The sequence below is a fragment of the Chiloscyllium plagiosum genome, unplaced genomic scaffold (assembly GCF_037043375.1).
Source record: "Chiloscyllium plagiosum isolate Xiang-an unplaced genomic scaffold, Cpla_swu_hap1 HiC_scaffold_8, whole genome shotgun sequence".
Lineage (NCBI taxonomy): Eukaryota > Metazoa > Chordata > Chondrichthyes > Orectolobiformes > Hemiscylliidae > Chiloscyllium > Chiloscyllium plagiosum.
The window spans coordinates 60,326,776-60,344,800 of record NW_028270146.1 but is presented as its reverse complement, the minus strand read 5'-3'; the positions used below and the strand labels follow the sequence as shown (position 1 = coordinate 60,344,800).

Genomic DNA, 18,025 nt, shown 5'->3' with positions numbered 1-18,025 from the left:
CTTTGTTAACAGTTTGGTTGCTAGGGAAACATTTGCCTTCTCTCTCAGGGTTTTCCAGAGCCAGGCTGTTTAAGAGTCTGATAATTTAGCATATTCTGTGGCAGAATATATACGGATTGCAATTAGTTCTATGAAAATCATAACTAGAGAGCTTAGGCAAAGCAGTCCATGCTCAAATATATACTGATAGGTTTTTTTTTTAGCCCAATTGCATAAACAAAAAAATTAGAAAGCTAAGGATCAGAAAGAATAACTGATTATACACTTTACACAATGGTTGTGTTTCTTTAAATGTATTACAATTTCACCTGTCTACTGTACTTTTTCCTAAAGTGAAAAATGTTCTGTTGTAACATCCGCATCACAGATCATAGGGAGATTGGGAATCTTTGTGCTAAAGTACTTAGACAGAAACATCATGTGACAGGAAGGGAAATTCAACTAGTTTTTTTTTGTGTATTTAATTAAGCTATATTTGGAGAGCATATCATAGCTTTGCCATAGAACATTTTAACTCGTTACAGGATGGATTTATACAGCGGCCGAGCACATTTCATGGATTGGGGTGGGAGGAAGCAAGGGAAAGTGATTGTACACACAGCACTGCAGTTGGCAAAGAGTGAGAAAATTGTACAAACAAGAGGGAACTGAAGCAAAAATCTTTAAAGCAGTAACTGAGTCATGACGTTTGAACAACATCTTGCTGGGCTCAGATCAAACTGCTTGAATGATGTTGGACTCAAATACTGATCTCACCCGCGAACATGTGGACGACTCTCACTCTGCTGGAACAGTGTGCATCACGTGATCTCAATGCATTCCACATTTACGCACTGCCAAATTCTTTGTTCGCAAACAAAGTTGCTGTTGTTGAGCAAAACTGAGAGAATCTGCTAAAATTTATAGTTTGCTCCAAGTCTAATTTGCAACGGACAATTGTGCAAAAAAGGAGCACTGCCTCGGCAACATTTTACTGAAAAACACTAAACGGCTCATATGAAACCCACAGATCAACTTTCCTGGCAAGAGCTGTGGATTTTCTTGAGGTCTGCGCAATTTTTATACTGTGGCCTCATGCCAAGGCAGACTTCCAGACAAACATTTTTGTGCCAAGCATGCTGCTTTTGAAGTTATGAAGTGAACTGAAAGGGCATCTGTTGTATTTTGTGCTGGAAGCCTAAGTGGTTTGACTGGCGCAGAAATGGAAAACACAGCTCAGGTTCTAGTGTAGCATTTTGTTATTTCTGGTTAGATGCGTGTCGTACTTTTTGGAATCAACATTTTACTTTATTGGCCTGGCAATGGAAAAAAGGCTTAGAGCCAAAAGCATGAGCTACAGATTAATAAATGTATTTAAGAGGAAAATGTAATCCGTAGAACAGCCTTATTAAAGTTTATGAAGGACGCTGCAGTGCTATGGAAAAAAAGATTACCTGTGCTACCAAAACACACTGAAATGCTGTTGTTTTAGGATTAAAATACCTGAATTAATATTTTAAACTAATCAGGACAATTTTATCCCCAACATAAAAATTGGAAAAACCAAGCATGTGGCAGAAAATGATCATGTGATTACAACATGGTTTCAACAATAAACTTTGAACATAATTTAAGTCATATTGAGTCACATCTGTTCTTGAAGAGAAACGTTGCATACTGAACTAATTAAAATACATAACCTACTGAGGTCATAAATAGTATTTCTCAGATTTCTGACCATATGTATAGTTGAAACAAATCCTGGCTCAATTGTGACTTTGCTGCACTTACAGTACAACAAATTAAGAATTGCTCCTTTTTGAGGGCTGCAAAATGCTGTTGCAGGCTTGGGTTTCACCTTGCCACAGTTGACAGACAGGATTCCAAACCATGAACTGGATTTAATTATCCCCAACCTTGTTTATTACATGGCAGCAGTTTCTATAACAGTGACAATGGGCAGACTGTAAAGCAGCTGATGGGGGTTTCATTAGATAGCTAGACAGCTAGTAAAAGCACTGCGATAGCTTTTCAGGAAGACAGGTTGCATTAAGTCCAAATCAGGCATACAACTGGGCAGGCCTTCCCTGGAAATAAGAAGCCCAGGAGTGGGAAGGCCACTGAAAACTGCTGGTCAATCAGATGCTGGCAGCTCTTCATTGCTTGGCAGAGAGGTTGTGCCTGTTGGCAGCAATGTATCCACCCAAGAACCAGGATACAAGAAAGATTGAATTGACAAGCAAGTGATGGCAGGAGAGGGCTTGTGGAAGAGGGAATCAGGACAAGAAGACAGCTCTCATACTACTCCCCCAAGCAAATGCCCACCTTTAGAGCTGTAGTTGGCGACATTGTAGCAATGCTATTTGCAAGCATTGACACTGTGGACTTAACCAGGCAAGAGACGGGAATCCTGCTGGATTTAATGTATCTCCACAACCAATCTCACCATGGCTGAGTGCCATTAATTTGAGGCAATATTTCAAACACACTTAATTGTTCATAAAGTGTTTTGAAAAGTCCTGAGGTTAAGGAAGGTGCTTTATAAATTCTAATCTTTGTTTCTTTGTAGCGAATGTTGGAGTCGAAATAGAAGGACAAATATCAATCAGGGAAAGCAGTCAGTGAAAGACTAGGGTTTCATTGTGTGCATTTGAAGTTAAAAACTTGAATAGAGTAAATAAGCTATGCAAATTTTAAAACTTTCATTCTTACATTTAAATCTCTTCATGATCACCATTATCCCTCCATTTACTTAATCGTTCCAGCCCTAAACCTTCCTCGTTATCTGCAATTCTCTTGAGAACTCTCAATTTTAATAGCAGCATTATCAGTGGTAATTCAGTTCTCTTAACCCTAAGTTCTGGAATTCCCTGTTTCAACCCATCCTCCTTCAAGACACTTCTTAAAACCTTTCTCTTTGACCAAGCTTTTGGCCATCTAGCCTAATATTGCCTTATGTAGCTCAGTGTCCCAATTTTTGTTTCATATGTCTTGAAATACAGTATTGTATTATTTTAAAGATGCTATATAAATACAACTTGCTGTTGTTGAGGCTTGGTCACTTTGAAAATCTTTTAAAAACAAAGCTAGTAATATGTGAAACTTTTTTTTTAAATGGAATGTAACATGGAATGTATAGGAACTTGGAGCAGAAGGCATAAAAATCGATAGAAATATTTAACTTGCATATTCCACGGGAAGTGATCACTGATATGTCATTCGTCTGTGCTAACCAAATGATCTGAGAACTGTACAATTCTGCTCACTTAACCTCTACAATGACATGACTCTTTGAATTACCGAGATATACAAGACAAATGTCTGAATTTACACCACCATAGATATTTGTACTTTCTGTATGACCTGACACACAGTATGAGAGACATGTGACTTGACGGAGAGCAGAGTCAAAGTTGTAAATTAAACAGAAGTCACACTGAAGCAGCAGTTTTGTGTCTGATTTCTGAGCCCTTTAGTAATAATATGAACCAAAGTTGTATCGGTTAATAATTTTAAGGCATTTAACAAATAATCAATTCCATGCAAAAAACAAAAACATGAGTTGAATTATTAAATCACCTAAACATATTACAGTATAATCTAAGGTTTACTGCCACTGGTAATTGTTTTCAGCCACTTTGTCTCAGTTAAGTTGAAAGTACAGGAAAGAAAATAGGAGGATATGGTCAGTTCACCTAATACTCTGTTCTCTGGTTTGAAGCTTCATGATAAGATCTGAGTACAAGGGTTGAGAGTTCAAGCCGAAGAGAGCAATGCAACATAGCAAGCGCTTACCATCTTTTGGATGAGCTGTCAAATGATGCCTCATCTGTTCTCTCAAGTGCATGTAAGAAGTGCCACGGCCCTATCCAAAGATGAACAGAGGAGTTCTCCTGGTGTAAAACAAAAACAAAAATTGCTGGAGAAATTCAGCAGGTCTGGCAACATCTGTGGAGAGAAAGCAGAGTTAATGTTTCGAGTCTAGTGACCTTCTTCAGGACTGATAATAGCTGGGGAAAGGTGGTATTTATGCTGATGACAGGGAGTGGGAAAGGAGTGAGCAGATAGATGGAGACAGAGTTCAGACAGAAACAAAGGTCGTTAAGCAGTCAAAGGATTGGTTGATAGTAAGCCAGGGAAGGAAAAAGTCATTATCAGCTTTTCTGCTTCTCTGTCTTATTATCAGTCATCCTGTGTCTGTCTAATGGTCTTTCTCTCTTTCTGGGCTCCATCTTCACTCATCTGCTCACTCTACCTCCTCACACCCCAAACCCTGTCATCAACATAAATACCATCTTTTCCCAGCTGCTATCAGTTCTGAGGAAGACTGGACTCAAAACATTAATTCTGCTTTCTGTGCACAGATGCTGCCAGACCTACTTAAGTGTCTCCAGCAATTTCTGTTTTTGTCTCAGATATTCAGCATCGGCAGTTTTATTTTTGAGTTCTCCTGGAATATCAGTCAATATTTATCTTTCAACCGACACCATTCAATAAATAGATATTCATCTCACCACTGTGGATTGTGGAACCATAAACTGTTTGTCATGTTTGTTTATAACACAATAGTAACTACACTTCAAAAGAAACTTATTTACTCTAAAGTATGATGAGACAACCTGAGAACATGAAAGGCACTAAATAGGTACTGGCTATTTCAACTTTCATTCCAGTGTTAAGAGGATAGATTAGATTAGATTAGATTAGATTCCCTACAGTGTGGAAATAGGCCCTTCGACCCAACAAGTCCAATCTGACTCTCCGAAGAGTAACCCACCCAGACCCATTTCCCTCTGACTAATGCGCCTAACACTATGGGTAATTTAGCATGGCCAATTCATCTGACCTGGACATCTTTGGATTGTGGGAGGAACCCGGAGCACCTGGAGGAAACCCACGCAGACACAGGGAGGATGTGCAAACTCCAACAGACAGTCGCCCGAGGAGGGAACCGAACTCAGGTCCCTGGCGCTGTAAGGCAACTGTGCTAACCACTGAGCGACCGTGCCATGATAATTACTGGTGGTAATTATGAGAAATTGAAGTAAAAATAGTTGCAAATCTTTAAAATACACCATTTTGGTTTTGTCCATGCTTAATTTTAGTCCTGTTACTATGCAGTTTGAAGCAATTTATTGTAATTGTGTGGCCAGGAGCCTGGAAAAGAAATGGAAACAATTGCCTCAACATTTTCTGTTTCTCACCACATTCCAAAAATGATCAGAAATATATATACTGTATGGTATAATTTTTGTTCAATATGCTAAGCCACGTGACTGTGCAGCACAGTGAATAGGTTACCTATCCACACTGGAGAGGGATGTGTGCAGGGAGAAGAAATAAAGATAGTGAGTGAGGAAATCTGAACCATAGTTGCAGCCTTTGTTAGACAGTATTGCTAGCAAATGCCTGAGACGAGATTAACTCATCCACTAGCACAGACGAACCTTCAAAATACAAAAATTAATCAGGGCAAAAGAAGATAGGATTATACTGTTCCAATATCGCAAATACTTATTACAAATTGACTTCCACATGGAAAGATTTCACCGGTTGAACGCTTTCTGAATGGATAAAAACTGATAAAAATTATTTGCAGTCATTGAAATGTTATTGAAAAATCCTTTTGTTAGTTGAATTTATGGATCTGTCTTCCAGCAAATGTTTAAGTAAATCATAATAATCCAACCTCTAACTTAACATAGCTAAATAGCTGAACAAATTGTTGAGTTTCCAGAGGTTAAAAAAATTCTGTTGCAAAAACATGGTTGCAAATGCCCTGAAGAGGGCAGTGTAGAAAAAGAGGATTGCCACAAGCAGAGCGATTTTCTAGAAATAACAAGTCTGCATGATTTTAGAAGAATATCTTAAAACAATTGCACAGCTATTAAACGCTTACTGCAGAGCATAGTGACTGATAACTCTTTCCCTGTGCTGTCAGAAGCATGACAACATGTGCCACCATTTCTGCCTGAGACAACCTATCTTATCTCATGGAAGAGTCAAACTGCATGAAAGGAATTATGTTTTGTATTTATACTGAGTGCCAAGGCCCACCAGATATCTTTTTCAAATACTGCCATTTAAGTTGTTGCATATGCATCATTATCAATGTGTTTTTGTCAGAAACAACTTCAAATTGCTTGTTATACGCTTTGATATACCCTTAGTAATTGTTCCGTTTTGGAAAAATATAAAGCAATTAACGTAACAGGTTGTCCTGTGAGGCTCCATTTTGATGTGAAACCTTGTAACATGGAAGCCTTATAGCATTATTGTCTTATGCTGATTTGCGTTCCTGCTTACAGAGTAGAAGCTTGTATAATTTTCAATTATACACAAAAAAAAGTTAAATAGATATTGTTTGTTCTCCCTCAGTGTTAGCAGTGATGTTCTTCGAATATATTTTTCAAGTAATGGAAGACGAATTCTCAAATCCATTTGTCTGGATATAAATTTATTCCACATTGTGGTATTTGGATTTACATTTCCTTATGGTCCAATGATCACAGAGAAATTGATGTAAATTGCTGAGATGCATGTTATATTTGGATTTCATTATATTAACTATTGCATTTTTACATGAAAATTTCTTTGGTGAACCATATTATCAAGGCTAATCTGGATAACCTCCAAAAACAAGGGCCACATTGCATGTGTCCACTAGGTGCAAGCAGGATGCTAATTTTACACTGTTAGCTCATTTTCAAGATCACCAAGCCAGTTATTGCTAACCAAGCTGTTCACTCGTTAGATGGATTTCCAAAAGACTGAGTGGATAGCAAGACTTAAAGCAGCAAGCGTGGTTCAGTCTTGCTACTGGGATCAACGGTGTGGTGCTGGAAAAGCACAGGTCAGGCAGCATCTGAGGAGCAGGAGAATCGACGTTTCGAGCAAAAGCCCTTCATCAGAAATGATAATGAAGGGCTTTTGCCCAAAACTTTGATTCTCCTGCTCCTTGGATGCTGTCTGACCTGCTGTGCTTTTCCAGCACCACACTCTCGACTCTAATCTCCAGCATCTGCAGTCCTCACTTTCGCTTAGTCATGTTACTACTGATCAAACTGACCAAGTAATGAGGGATATATCTGGCAGACTACACCTATAATAGGTAGTGAGAATCAACAAGAGGAAAACAATCTACCTGATCACATCCCCACCAATGTGCTTACTGCAGGTGTATCAGTTCATGACATTTTAGGTATGAGCTACCATTGCATAGTCACTGTGAAAACAGAAAACCATCTTCACAATGAGCATACCCTCCACAGTGTGTTGCATTGCCGGCATGCCAAATGGGATGGATTCAGAACAGATCTAGCAGCTTCTAGGCATCCATGAGGTGCTGTGGAGCATTAACAGCAATTACTGAATTTTATTCCAACAATAATCTAGAATTTCATGGTCTGACATACTCATTACTCTACCACTATCATCAATCCAGTATATCAAACTTGTTGAATGATGACAGTCAGAGGCACAACCAGGCAAGCCAACAAATTACTTGGTATCCAGACAGTAGTGAAGCAAATACCAGAATCTATTGGAAAGAATTAATAACTTGACATCTAGATGCTAATGACCTAATTTGGGCAAAGTCAATATGGATTTATGAAAACAAAATCATGTGTGACAACCTGTTTTAAGAGGACAGTATGACCATCAATAAGGGGGAACCAGTGAATGTGGTATATTTAGATCTTCATAATACTTTGATAAGGTCTTAGACGGGTTGGTAAACAAAATTAGAGCACATGGGTGAGGAGGTAATACACTGGCCCGGACTGAGGATTGGTTAATGCAAAGAACAGTAGAAATAAATGCATCATTCTCAGGTTGACTGGTTGTGACCAGTAGCGGACCACAAGAAGCAGTGCATGGGCCCCAGCTGTTAATAATCGATGCACGTAATTTGGATGTGGGGACCGAATGTAATATTTCCAAGTTTGCAGATGACACCGAACAAGGTGGGAATGAGCGTTGTGAAAATGGTCCAAAGAGGCTTCAAGGTGATTAGTTCGTGTTAAGTCAGTGGTCAAAAGCCATGGCAGGAGTAATACAATGTGGATAAGTGTGAGGAAAGGACTCTACAAATATCCTCATGTTTAATGATGGCCGAGCCCGTGCAATAGGGCTGAACTGCTTGCAACCATCTTCGACTAGAAGTACCCAGTGGATGATCCATTTCAGACTCCTCCTGAGGTCCTCAGCATCAAAGCTACCAGTTTTCAGTCAATTAAATTTCTGCGGTTGAATACATTTTTAGCTGTGTGAGATTAAAAGACCAATCACACTGCTTGTATCAAAATAGTAATGCAGCCCAACCGATGTCATGGTACTCCTGCTCTGCTTAATCCTAGTGGACATCTGACAGAAGTTTATAAAATCATGAGGAAGATACATAAGATGAATAGTAAAGATCTTTTCCCTAGGGTGGAGGATATTGAGTTCAATAATTTTAGGGCCTGAACTCTCCCATGTCCTGGCCCCCTACCCCACATGCCAGGCCTTGTTATCAGATAGTCTGCCATTACCATAAGACCATAAGAAATAGGAATGGAAGTAAGGCCATTGGACCCAGTGAGTCCACTCCGCCATTCAATCATGGCTGATGGGGCATTTCAACACCACTTACCCCCACTTTCCCCGTATCGCTTAATTCCTTGCAAGATTAAGAATTTATCAATCTTTGCCTTGAAGACATTTAACGTCTCAACCTCCACTGCACTCCATGGCAATGAATTCCACAGGTCCACCATTCTCTGGTTGAAGAACATTACCTACTGTTAACCACTAACAGTCTCCATTAACAGCTATTCACTTTCCTAGCCAGAACGTTATCCACTCCTTTGTCTGTCCAACTATTCTCTCTCATTGGGCTCTATCCCCACTTATTGTTTATTCGTTACCCACCCTATCCTTTGCGTATAAACCGACATCTTCCTAGCTACCATCAATTCTGACAAAGAGTCATTGGACCCAAAACATTGTCTGATTTCTCTTCACAAATGCTGCCAAAACATGTGTGTCTGAGATATCAAAACTCGGAGGCCAATTTTTAAGGTGAGAGGAGAAAGATTTACAAGGGTCCTGAGGGGTAATTTTCTGACACTGTGGGTGTCTGTATGTGAAATAAACAGCCAGAGGAAGTGCTATATGCAGGTACATTTACAACATTTGAAAGACGTTTGGAATAGGTACATGAATAGCACAGGTTTAGAGGGATATAGGCCAAATGCAGGGAAGTGGGAATACCTTTGTTTGGGAAACTTGGTCAGCATGGATGAGTTGGACCAAAGGATCGGTTTATGAGTTGCCTGACTCAGAGTTTATTCATTGTGTACCTGCCAATGTCCGCACTGATATGGCGCATGGTGAGCTTTGCCGTATAAGTATGTGTGTCATTTTGGAACTCTAAAACATTTTTAGCAGCCTAAAAATAGGTGCAAATTAATCCAATTATCCATCCATAATATGTGAAGTTTTTGAGACATTCTGTAACATATAGAGGCTGTTCTGCTATAACATGCATTTTATCAATGTGAATTGGCTGTAATACAATTGACGAATAGGGGATGCTGCTTCTAAAGCGTGAACTTTTAAAACGTGTTGACTATAACGTGATTGAATCACAAACACCTTAAGTGCTATTTTCATTGCATGATTTTTATATAGTACGGGTCACACAAGAATGAAACCAAAAGAACTAAATGTAGCTGATTCAGTAAGCGTGTGCAATTAAATAGCTGTGTTGTTCTAAAGTTTAAATATTAGGAATGCATTCCCTGATGTATATAGATCACTGATTGCTTCTTGAGGATGTTTTTGGTGCTGATCATTTCACTCTGACACATTAAAAACTTGTAATATATTTAAGGCAGGAAAGCTTCTTTATTTGTTTTGACAAACAATGAATGGAGATTGGAAAAAAAAATGGCAAATTAAGCAATCTAACCCCAACTGAAAGAAAAATCATTTGTTTGTAAAAATGATATGATTGTCAACTATACTTTCCTCTGAGGCACATGAAAGATTGCATGTTTTGTTCTGTAGCTAACACTTACAAATGACTAATATCTGCAAACTATACACCCTTCCAAAAATGTAAATGTTTTTGTACTGCAATAGAGTCATTAGTTTTCTTCATACTCGGCTTACTTCATTCAATATGTGGTTCTCTGTAACCAACAGGGATCCGAGAGTAAATATGGTGGATTCATCAGTGGTTGAGAAGATCTGTTGTTTATGGAACTTCTTCGCCACAAGCTTCAGTGAACGTTTGGTGACATCAATGTTTCAGTGAGATGCTTGCATCAGTCCCCATGGTCCCTGCAGCCCATTGAACCTAATACAATAAAAGTGAAGTCACCATAGTCCTAATAGACCATGGGGCTGCTCTCTCTCATTAGAGAGAGATAACTTGTGGTGGTTTAACCTGAAGGTCACCGTAGCTCAGGCATTGGGAGAGGTTAAGAACACACCCATACACTTACGCAGACCCTCTCTCATAACTCATACATTCACACCCTCGACACTCACACCCACACATGCACCCTATCACAGACTTATACACCTTTACATTCATGTCCTTACACATACACACACACACACACACACACACTCTCACAGACGCCCCCCCCCCCACCCACACCCATGCATGCACACACATATAAGTTTGGGTGGTGAATTTGTACTTGCAGAATTACATTTTGTTTTGCTCAAAAACTGCATGAATCCATGTAAGATTCTGTAAATCCCTTTTTTTAGAAATAGAATCAGTCTGAATATGGGACACACACAGACAGACTTTAACCTTACACCTTCAATGCATTATCTGAGCTGATATGGCACCTATTTGAGAATGTAACTTCAAAAGAAGTTATGGGATTACAAAGGAAGGAACTAAAACCAACATGGTCATTCTAAAAGATGTGGGCAACACGGTGGCACAGCAGTTAGCACTGCTGCCTCACAGCGCCAGAGACCCGGGTTCAATTCCTGCCTCAGGCGACTGACTGTGTGGAGTTTGCACATTCTCCCTGTGTCTGCGTGGGTTTCCTCCCACAGTCCAAAAATGTGCAGGTTAGGTGAATTGGCAGTGTTAGGGGCAGGGGTAAATGTAGGGGAATGGGTCTGGGTGGGTTACTCTTCGGAGGATCGGTGTGGACTTGTTGGGCCGAAGGGCCTGTTTCCACACTATAAGTAATCTAATCTTAACAAACAATCTAGGTCTTTTTCAATATATAATTTCAATTACATCACACTGTAAACTTTTGCTATAAATTCTGTGTCTTGCGGTCTTCTACTCCACAACTACCTGTTCGACCATAACCTGATGTTGTGTGATTTTTAACTTTGTACACCCGAGTCCAACACCGGCACCTCCAAATCAGTGTTATTCAAAATACAGAGACAGAATAGATGGGGTTCTTTGAAGAGTTAAAGAAAAAAGAGTCACCAAGGTGTGCCTTGCTAGCAGTAATAATATTCTGTCATAACGGGAAGAAGCGAACCTCTACTGGTGAGCTGGGAGTGACTGTTTATTTAATTCTACATATCAACTGGAAGCATGGTGTTTAGATTTAAAATAGATTACATTACAGTGTGGAAACAGGCCCTTCGGCCCAACAAGTCCACACCGACCCGCCGAAGCGCAACCCACCCATACCCCTACATTTACCCCTTACCTAACACTACGGGCAATTTAACATGGCCAATTCACCTAACCTGCACATCTTTGCATTAAGACATTCACAAAGACATATTTAGATTGTGCATGTGAATGCAAAACCTATCTTTCTATTTAGCTTTGAGCATCAGTTATCTGCTAATTAATGTTTGATCTGTAATGATTTATATTTGTTACAGTAAAGGTCTGAAAAAGTGAAGTCATGTTGATTGGTTTTCTTTTGCTCGTCATTTGGAAAATTCAACTTTTTAAAAATTATTGCTCCCCACAGGAATCAGAACATCTGTAACCATGGTAACTGAACAAGTGTTTTATTACAGCATTATTCTGTAAAAATATCCTTTTTTCAGGAAAATGAGGAACATCATCAAATTAAATGCAGCAACTAGCCCAAGAAATCAGTATAGTTTGATTGACCTCAAGATTACATACTATTTGATTGATCTGAGGTCTTCACACTGTATGGCTCACTGATAAGTTCCATACCAGTTGATTAGTATAAAAACGGTACACCAGATGATTAACCTAAGAGCAATCGACTATTTGATTGGTTTCAGAGCTTGGCACACGTATAACAATTTAAGAGCTCTACTTCCCTTATACCACCAATTGCTAAAAATAACCATCTAGTGCTACTGAGTTCTATTTAAATATTCTGTGCATTCAATGACTCAGGGAGAAACAAAAATCAAGGCCTTGACTGGAGGCTGACTTTGATAGCAAGGACTAAAAACTACATTTAATGATAAATTTCAGGTTGTGCCTCTCTTATCCGACACTCTTTGGCCAGACAACCTCTGTGGTCTGGCATCTGCAGGATGGTTCCTGCAGCGCTGTGTCCTTCTCTCCAAAATGTTTCTCTTGCTGTGCTGGTGTAAAACCTTATAATAGCTAGTTTAGGTGGGTTTCTAAGTGATTTTCATTTTCAACACTCAGCAGTACATTGGTCTATTTAAAATCACTGTTTAAGTCACAAGGTCAATATATGCTCATGCTCAGTCTACACTCGCATTCATTTCAGTGAAGTACTCCATTTTCTGTTTGCAATCATTCTGATATACTTGTTGGATAATTTGGTTAAAAAGGTATATTTTGTTGCTCACAACAGGGTATGGGAGGAATAAAAGCACTTCAATCACACACATGAACAAATGCCCCAGTGCCATTGGTACTTATGTAATTTTATCCTTTTCCAGGTTTTATGCTGAGGATTAAATATTGTTTCAAGCTACGATTTACAGCATTGAATTAAATCTCAGAATAAAATGCAAAAGGATGCTGTGCAGCAAGCTGAACGTATTTAAAAGCTCTCGTGCTGACCCTGACTTGTGCCCTTCTGTGGTTTGAAAAATTCTCCAGACCTAAATGGAAGTCCTAAGGCTGCTGAATGATAGAAGGACAACTTGTGCTCCCTAAGACATCATGCAGTGTTCAAATTTTCATCACCATTGTCCCCCTGCCTTTTTTTCCTACCCTTTACAATCCTTAAAAATTGGACATCCTAAACCTGAAAGTGGAACATACCGCATCAGAATTTAGAATCTAAAGTTTTCAGTTCATATATAAAGTGGTATCACGCTTTGAACCAATTTAATTCAAAGCATTAAATGTAAGAATTACCTTTAAACAGAGACAGTTAGAACACAAAACAAATTGTTACTTGAAATATATCTTTATCGGTGTTAGTTTACAGGAGAGTAGCATTCCTACCACGAGAATTGAACATCTTCATGAGCAGACTGCAGCTACATGTTTCATTCATCAACTCCAATGGAATAATTACAAATAAACATTGTCTTTAATTGTTGGATTTAACAACCATCATGCAATTAAATTGGAGAGAGAGATAAACCTGTTCAGGCAGATATTGAAATGATATTTATTCCATGCATCTGGGTGGTATTGTGGCACAGTAGTTAGCACTACTGACTCACAGCGCCAGAGACCCGGGTTCAATTCCCGCCTCGGGCAACTGTCTGTATAAAGTTTGCATATTCTCCCCGTGTCTGCGTGGGTTTCCGCCAGGTGCTCCGGTTTCCTCCCATGGCCAAAAATGTGCAGGTTAGGTGAATTGGCCATGCTAAATTGCCCGTAGTGTTAGGTGAAGGGGTTAATTGTAGGGGAATGGGTCTGGGTGGGTTGCTCTTCGGAGGGTTGGTGTGGATTTGTTGGGCCGAAGGGCCTGTTTCCACACTGTAAGTAATCTAATCTAATCATGGATAGAGTACACATGTGACCATCTATAGCCTGAATTGAAATGACCAGGAATTTTGTTTCTAGAATGGAATGAAATATCATAATAAACTTTTAAATCTTTCCTATAAAACAAATTCCCATTTCTAATCATTTCGAGGGTTTTATGTGTGGTTGAAACAAAGCTGTCTGAGGTAGCATTATGTATGATTGCCATGTAACAGGTAGGATGCTTGAGGACTCTATGAGCAGCCATGAACCTGCATTCTGCATGAGCAAGTTTTATTTGTCTGGTGCTGCAGAAAGCTCAGCAGCAGTTAGCAGATGATGGTTGCTATGGTTACCACTGGCACTTACTGCTGCTGAAAGCTGTTGCAGCTGTTTCAATTTATTTTCAACTACCAGTATCTCATGGGGAGCGAGTTCCATTCAGCTTATTAACTCAGGTGGAAGGACCTCCACATCTCCTCTGCAAGAAATAGCATTTATATCACGTAGTGGTAATCCCCACATATGTAATATATTGCTACCTATATTGTAATTCACCCTGGAGAGGAATACTCTTGATATACTTCATACACTTGAAATGGTCAGCTGTTTATTTAGCAGAAACACAGATCTGTGTTTGCATCCAGGGATGTGAACCTCGTCAGTCTTTAGCTTATTATGTGAAACCTATATTTGAAATATGTGCAGTGTTTTTTTTTCTCTGCTGAGAAATTTGACTACATACAAAGTAGGAGAAAGCGAGGACTGCAAATGCAGGAGATGAGCATCAAAAAGTATGGCGCTGGAAAAGCACAGCAGGTCAGGCAGCATCTGAGGAGCAGGAGAATCGATGTTTTGGGCATAAGACCTTCATCAGGAATGTGGGGGGGGGGGGGGGGTGAAAGGGGGCTGAGAAATAAATAGGAAAGTGGGATTGGGGTTGGGGTTGAGGCTGGGCAGGAGATAGCTGGGAAGGCGATAGATAGATAGATGCAGATGGGGGGGTGATGATAATAGGTCAGAGGGGAGGGTGGAATGGATAAATGGGACGGAAGATGGACAGGAAGGACAGTGCCAAGTTGGAGGGTTGAATCTGGGATGAGGTGGGGAAGGGGGACATGAGGAAACTGGTGAAATCCATATTGATGCCATGTGGTTGGAGGTTCCCAAGGCGGAAAATGAGACATTCTTCCTCAAGGCATTGCGTGGCTTAGATTTGGCAGTGGAGGCAGCCCAGGACTTGTCCTTGGCAGAGTGGGAGGGGGAGTTTAAGTGGTCGGCAACAGGGCGGTGGGGTTGTTTGGTGCATGTGTCCCAGAGATGTTCTCTGAAACATGCTTTGAGTTGGCGTCCTGTCACGCCAGTATAGAGGAGACCACATCAATAGCAACAGACACAGTAGATGAGGTGTTTGGATGTGTCTGTTGCTCTCAATGTGGTCTCCTCTACACTGGGGAGACGGGGTGCCAACTTGTGGAATGTTTCAGGGAACATCTCTGGGACACACGCACCAAACAACCCCACTAACCTACGGGCAACCGCTTCAACTCTCCCTCCCACTCCGCCAAGAACACTGCAAGTTCTGGGTCTCCTCCACAGCCAATTCCAAGCCACCCGACGCCTGGAGGAAGAACTCCTCATCCTCCACCTTGGGACCCTCCAACCACACAGGATCAATGTGGATTTCACCAGTTTCCTCATCTCCCATCCACCTCACCTCATCCCAGATCCAACCCTCCAACTTTGCACTGTCTTCTTGAACTGTCCTTCCTGTCCATCTTCCTTTCCACCTATCCACTCCACTCTCCCCTCCGAGCTATCACCTTCCCCTCAGCCCACCCTCTTATTTATCTCTCAGCCCCTTTCCCCACCCCACCATATTCCTGAAGAAGGACTTACGCCTGGAACGTTGATTCTCCTCCTCCTCGGATGCTGCCTGACCGGCTGTGCTTTTCCAGCGCCACACTTTTTGTGTAGCCTTGTATACAGAGTTTGGTATCTACATTTACTTCCCAAAAGTGTAATAATGTAAGCAATTAAAATAGAAAGGCAGAACTGAAATGTATTCCTGTTTCAATGACAATTTATGTTATTTAATCATTGCCTTTAAATGGGCAATTTAAATTTACATAATACTAAATTCATGTCTTAACCGAGTGGTTACCTTTGGTAAATCTGCAACAACAATAAAACTGGTCCCTGGAAAACCTGTAACATCATCTTCCTCAGTTTGGACTGCCTCTTGTGACTGGAAAAAAATGAAAACTGTTGATTAAAATTATTGAACTTCTCAGAAAAACCTATTTCTGTTCACTGTGTTCAAACGTTTACAAACTATATTGTCACTTACAAGTAGTTACCAAGATTAATCAATTTTTCCCCTTTTTGGATTCAATGGCATATCAGATATGCAAAATCACAAAATGAGGCTCCTGGGATTTGATAGACTGGCAGAGTTTTAGAACATCATCTTTCACTTCTGGGAGCGGGGCTCATTTCCAGCTAGATGTAAGGGAACATACTTCCCAAGTTTATGATTGCCGTTCAGTGTAATGAGTGAAATAAATAGACATGAGATCATGAGCATATAAAAAAACCGAGAATTGGATTTAACATGAGACAGCAAGACGAGCTCCACATTTGTTCCTTTCATTATGTTTTTAACATGTTAATGATAGTGAAATTTAGGATTACAGACAGTTACATAGATTTTATTTATTTGAATTTAATAGTGCTCACCAAATGTAGCTCGGTAGAACCTCTACCGACAGAACTGATCAATTTCTGAAGGACATATCTGCCAGACTGGTCTGTGGCAGCTGATGAGGGATCTCAGATTTTCCCACTGAGAACACTGCCCATCATTTCATGTGGCACTAGCATTCTGCTTATAGGCATAGATTCAGAACAGCTCTAGCAGCTTAAAACTAGGCATCTGTGGGTGACATGGCCATCAACAGCACCAGAATTGCATTCACACACAAGTCATAACTTCTTGTCTCACCATATCCCTCATCCACTATTATAAACAAACCAATGAATAGTGCAACAAGGCACAACAGGAGCAGCAGATACTCACAAAACCACAAAATAAAGCTCCTGAGATTTGATGGACTGGCATTATTTTTCACTTCTGGGAGCTGGGCTCAGTTCCAATTAGATGTAGGAGAATATAATTTTTGACTGCCATTCAGTGTATAGAGTGAAATAAATAAGACATGAAGCTACAAAATCAGATTACTTATATGTTAAACAGCAGCACTATCCAATAGATAATCAAGCTAAACAATCCCACAATCAATGAAGCAGAAAAAATCTGATAGCCTGGCAGATCCAGTATGAATGGTGGAGAATAATTAAACAACCAGCCAGATAACAGCTCACCTACCAACTCCCCAAAATCTATCCACTATCAACAAGGCACATGTCAGGAGTGTGATCCAAACCCGCCACTTGCCCGGATGAACAAGGTGTGAATAATACTGAAAAACTCAACACCATCCAGCATAAAGCAGCCGACCCGTTTAACACCCCACCCATTGACTTAAAAATCCTCAACCACTGTACACAGTGACACCAATGTGTAAAATGTATGAAATGATTACAGCAATTTAAGGCTCGTCTGACAACACCTTCTGAACCAACAACTTCTACCACCTAGGACAAGAGCAGTAGGTATCTGAAACACCACAACCTGCATAACTAACTTGGAACTATATCACTGTTCTTTCATTAGCATGATGATTAAAATCCTGGAATCCCCTTCCTACCAGCACTCTACCTACAATCACACGGTTCAAGAAGGTGGCTCATCAGTAATTTCTCAAGAGCAATTAGGGATGGGTGACAAATATTGGCCTCATCAGCGATGTCCATATTCACAATTGAACAAACAAAAGTAGGAAGTTATATCACTAACGCAAGGTTTATTCCAAATAATTGCTGAAAAAGTTAATTGAGGTGGTGAAAGTGTCATTGGTCTCCATCAATGTTCCCTCTAAGCTGCACAAAATGTGCAGCTGCTGAGAGATTTCACGTACACTAAATGGCATGCCAATGAATTGGCTATTTTTTGTAGAAGCTGTTGTTGCACATGGACCTCAGATCTGTATAGCACAAAAAAATTACAGAGAACATTGCTCTCAATATAAAACTTCACATGCCTAGCAAGAGACA

The 18,025-nt window shown here is 40.1% G+C and overlaps 1 protein-coding gene across 10 annotated transcripts in view; it reads right to left on the bottom strand.

Moving 5' to 3' along the window:
• Positions 1–18,025, bottom strand: part of kiaa0586 (KIAA0586 ortholog) — a 530,738-nt gene that overhangs the window by 132,361 nt on the left and 380,352 nt on the right. For all 10 annotated transcript variants that reach the window (XR_006312780.2, XM_043697765.2, XM_087989896.1 and 7 more), the window contains one exon: positions 16,014–16,097. Coding sequence is in view for 9 of the 10 variants with exons in the window: in XM_043697765.2 (XP_043553700.2) it covers positions 16,014–16,097 (84 nt within the window). In the remaining variant the exon portion in view is untranslated. The remainder of the gene's footprint in view (positions 1–16,013; positions 16,098–18,025) is intronic.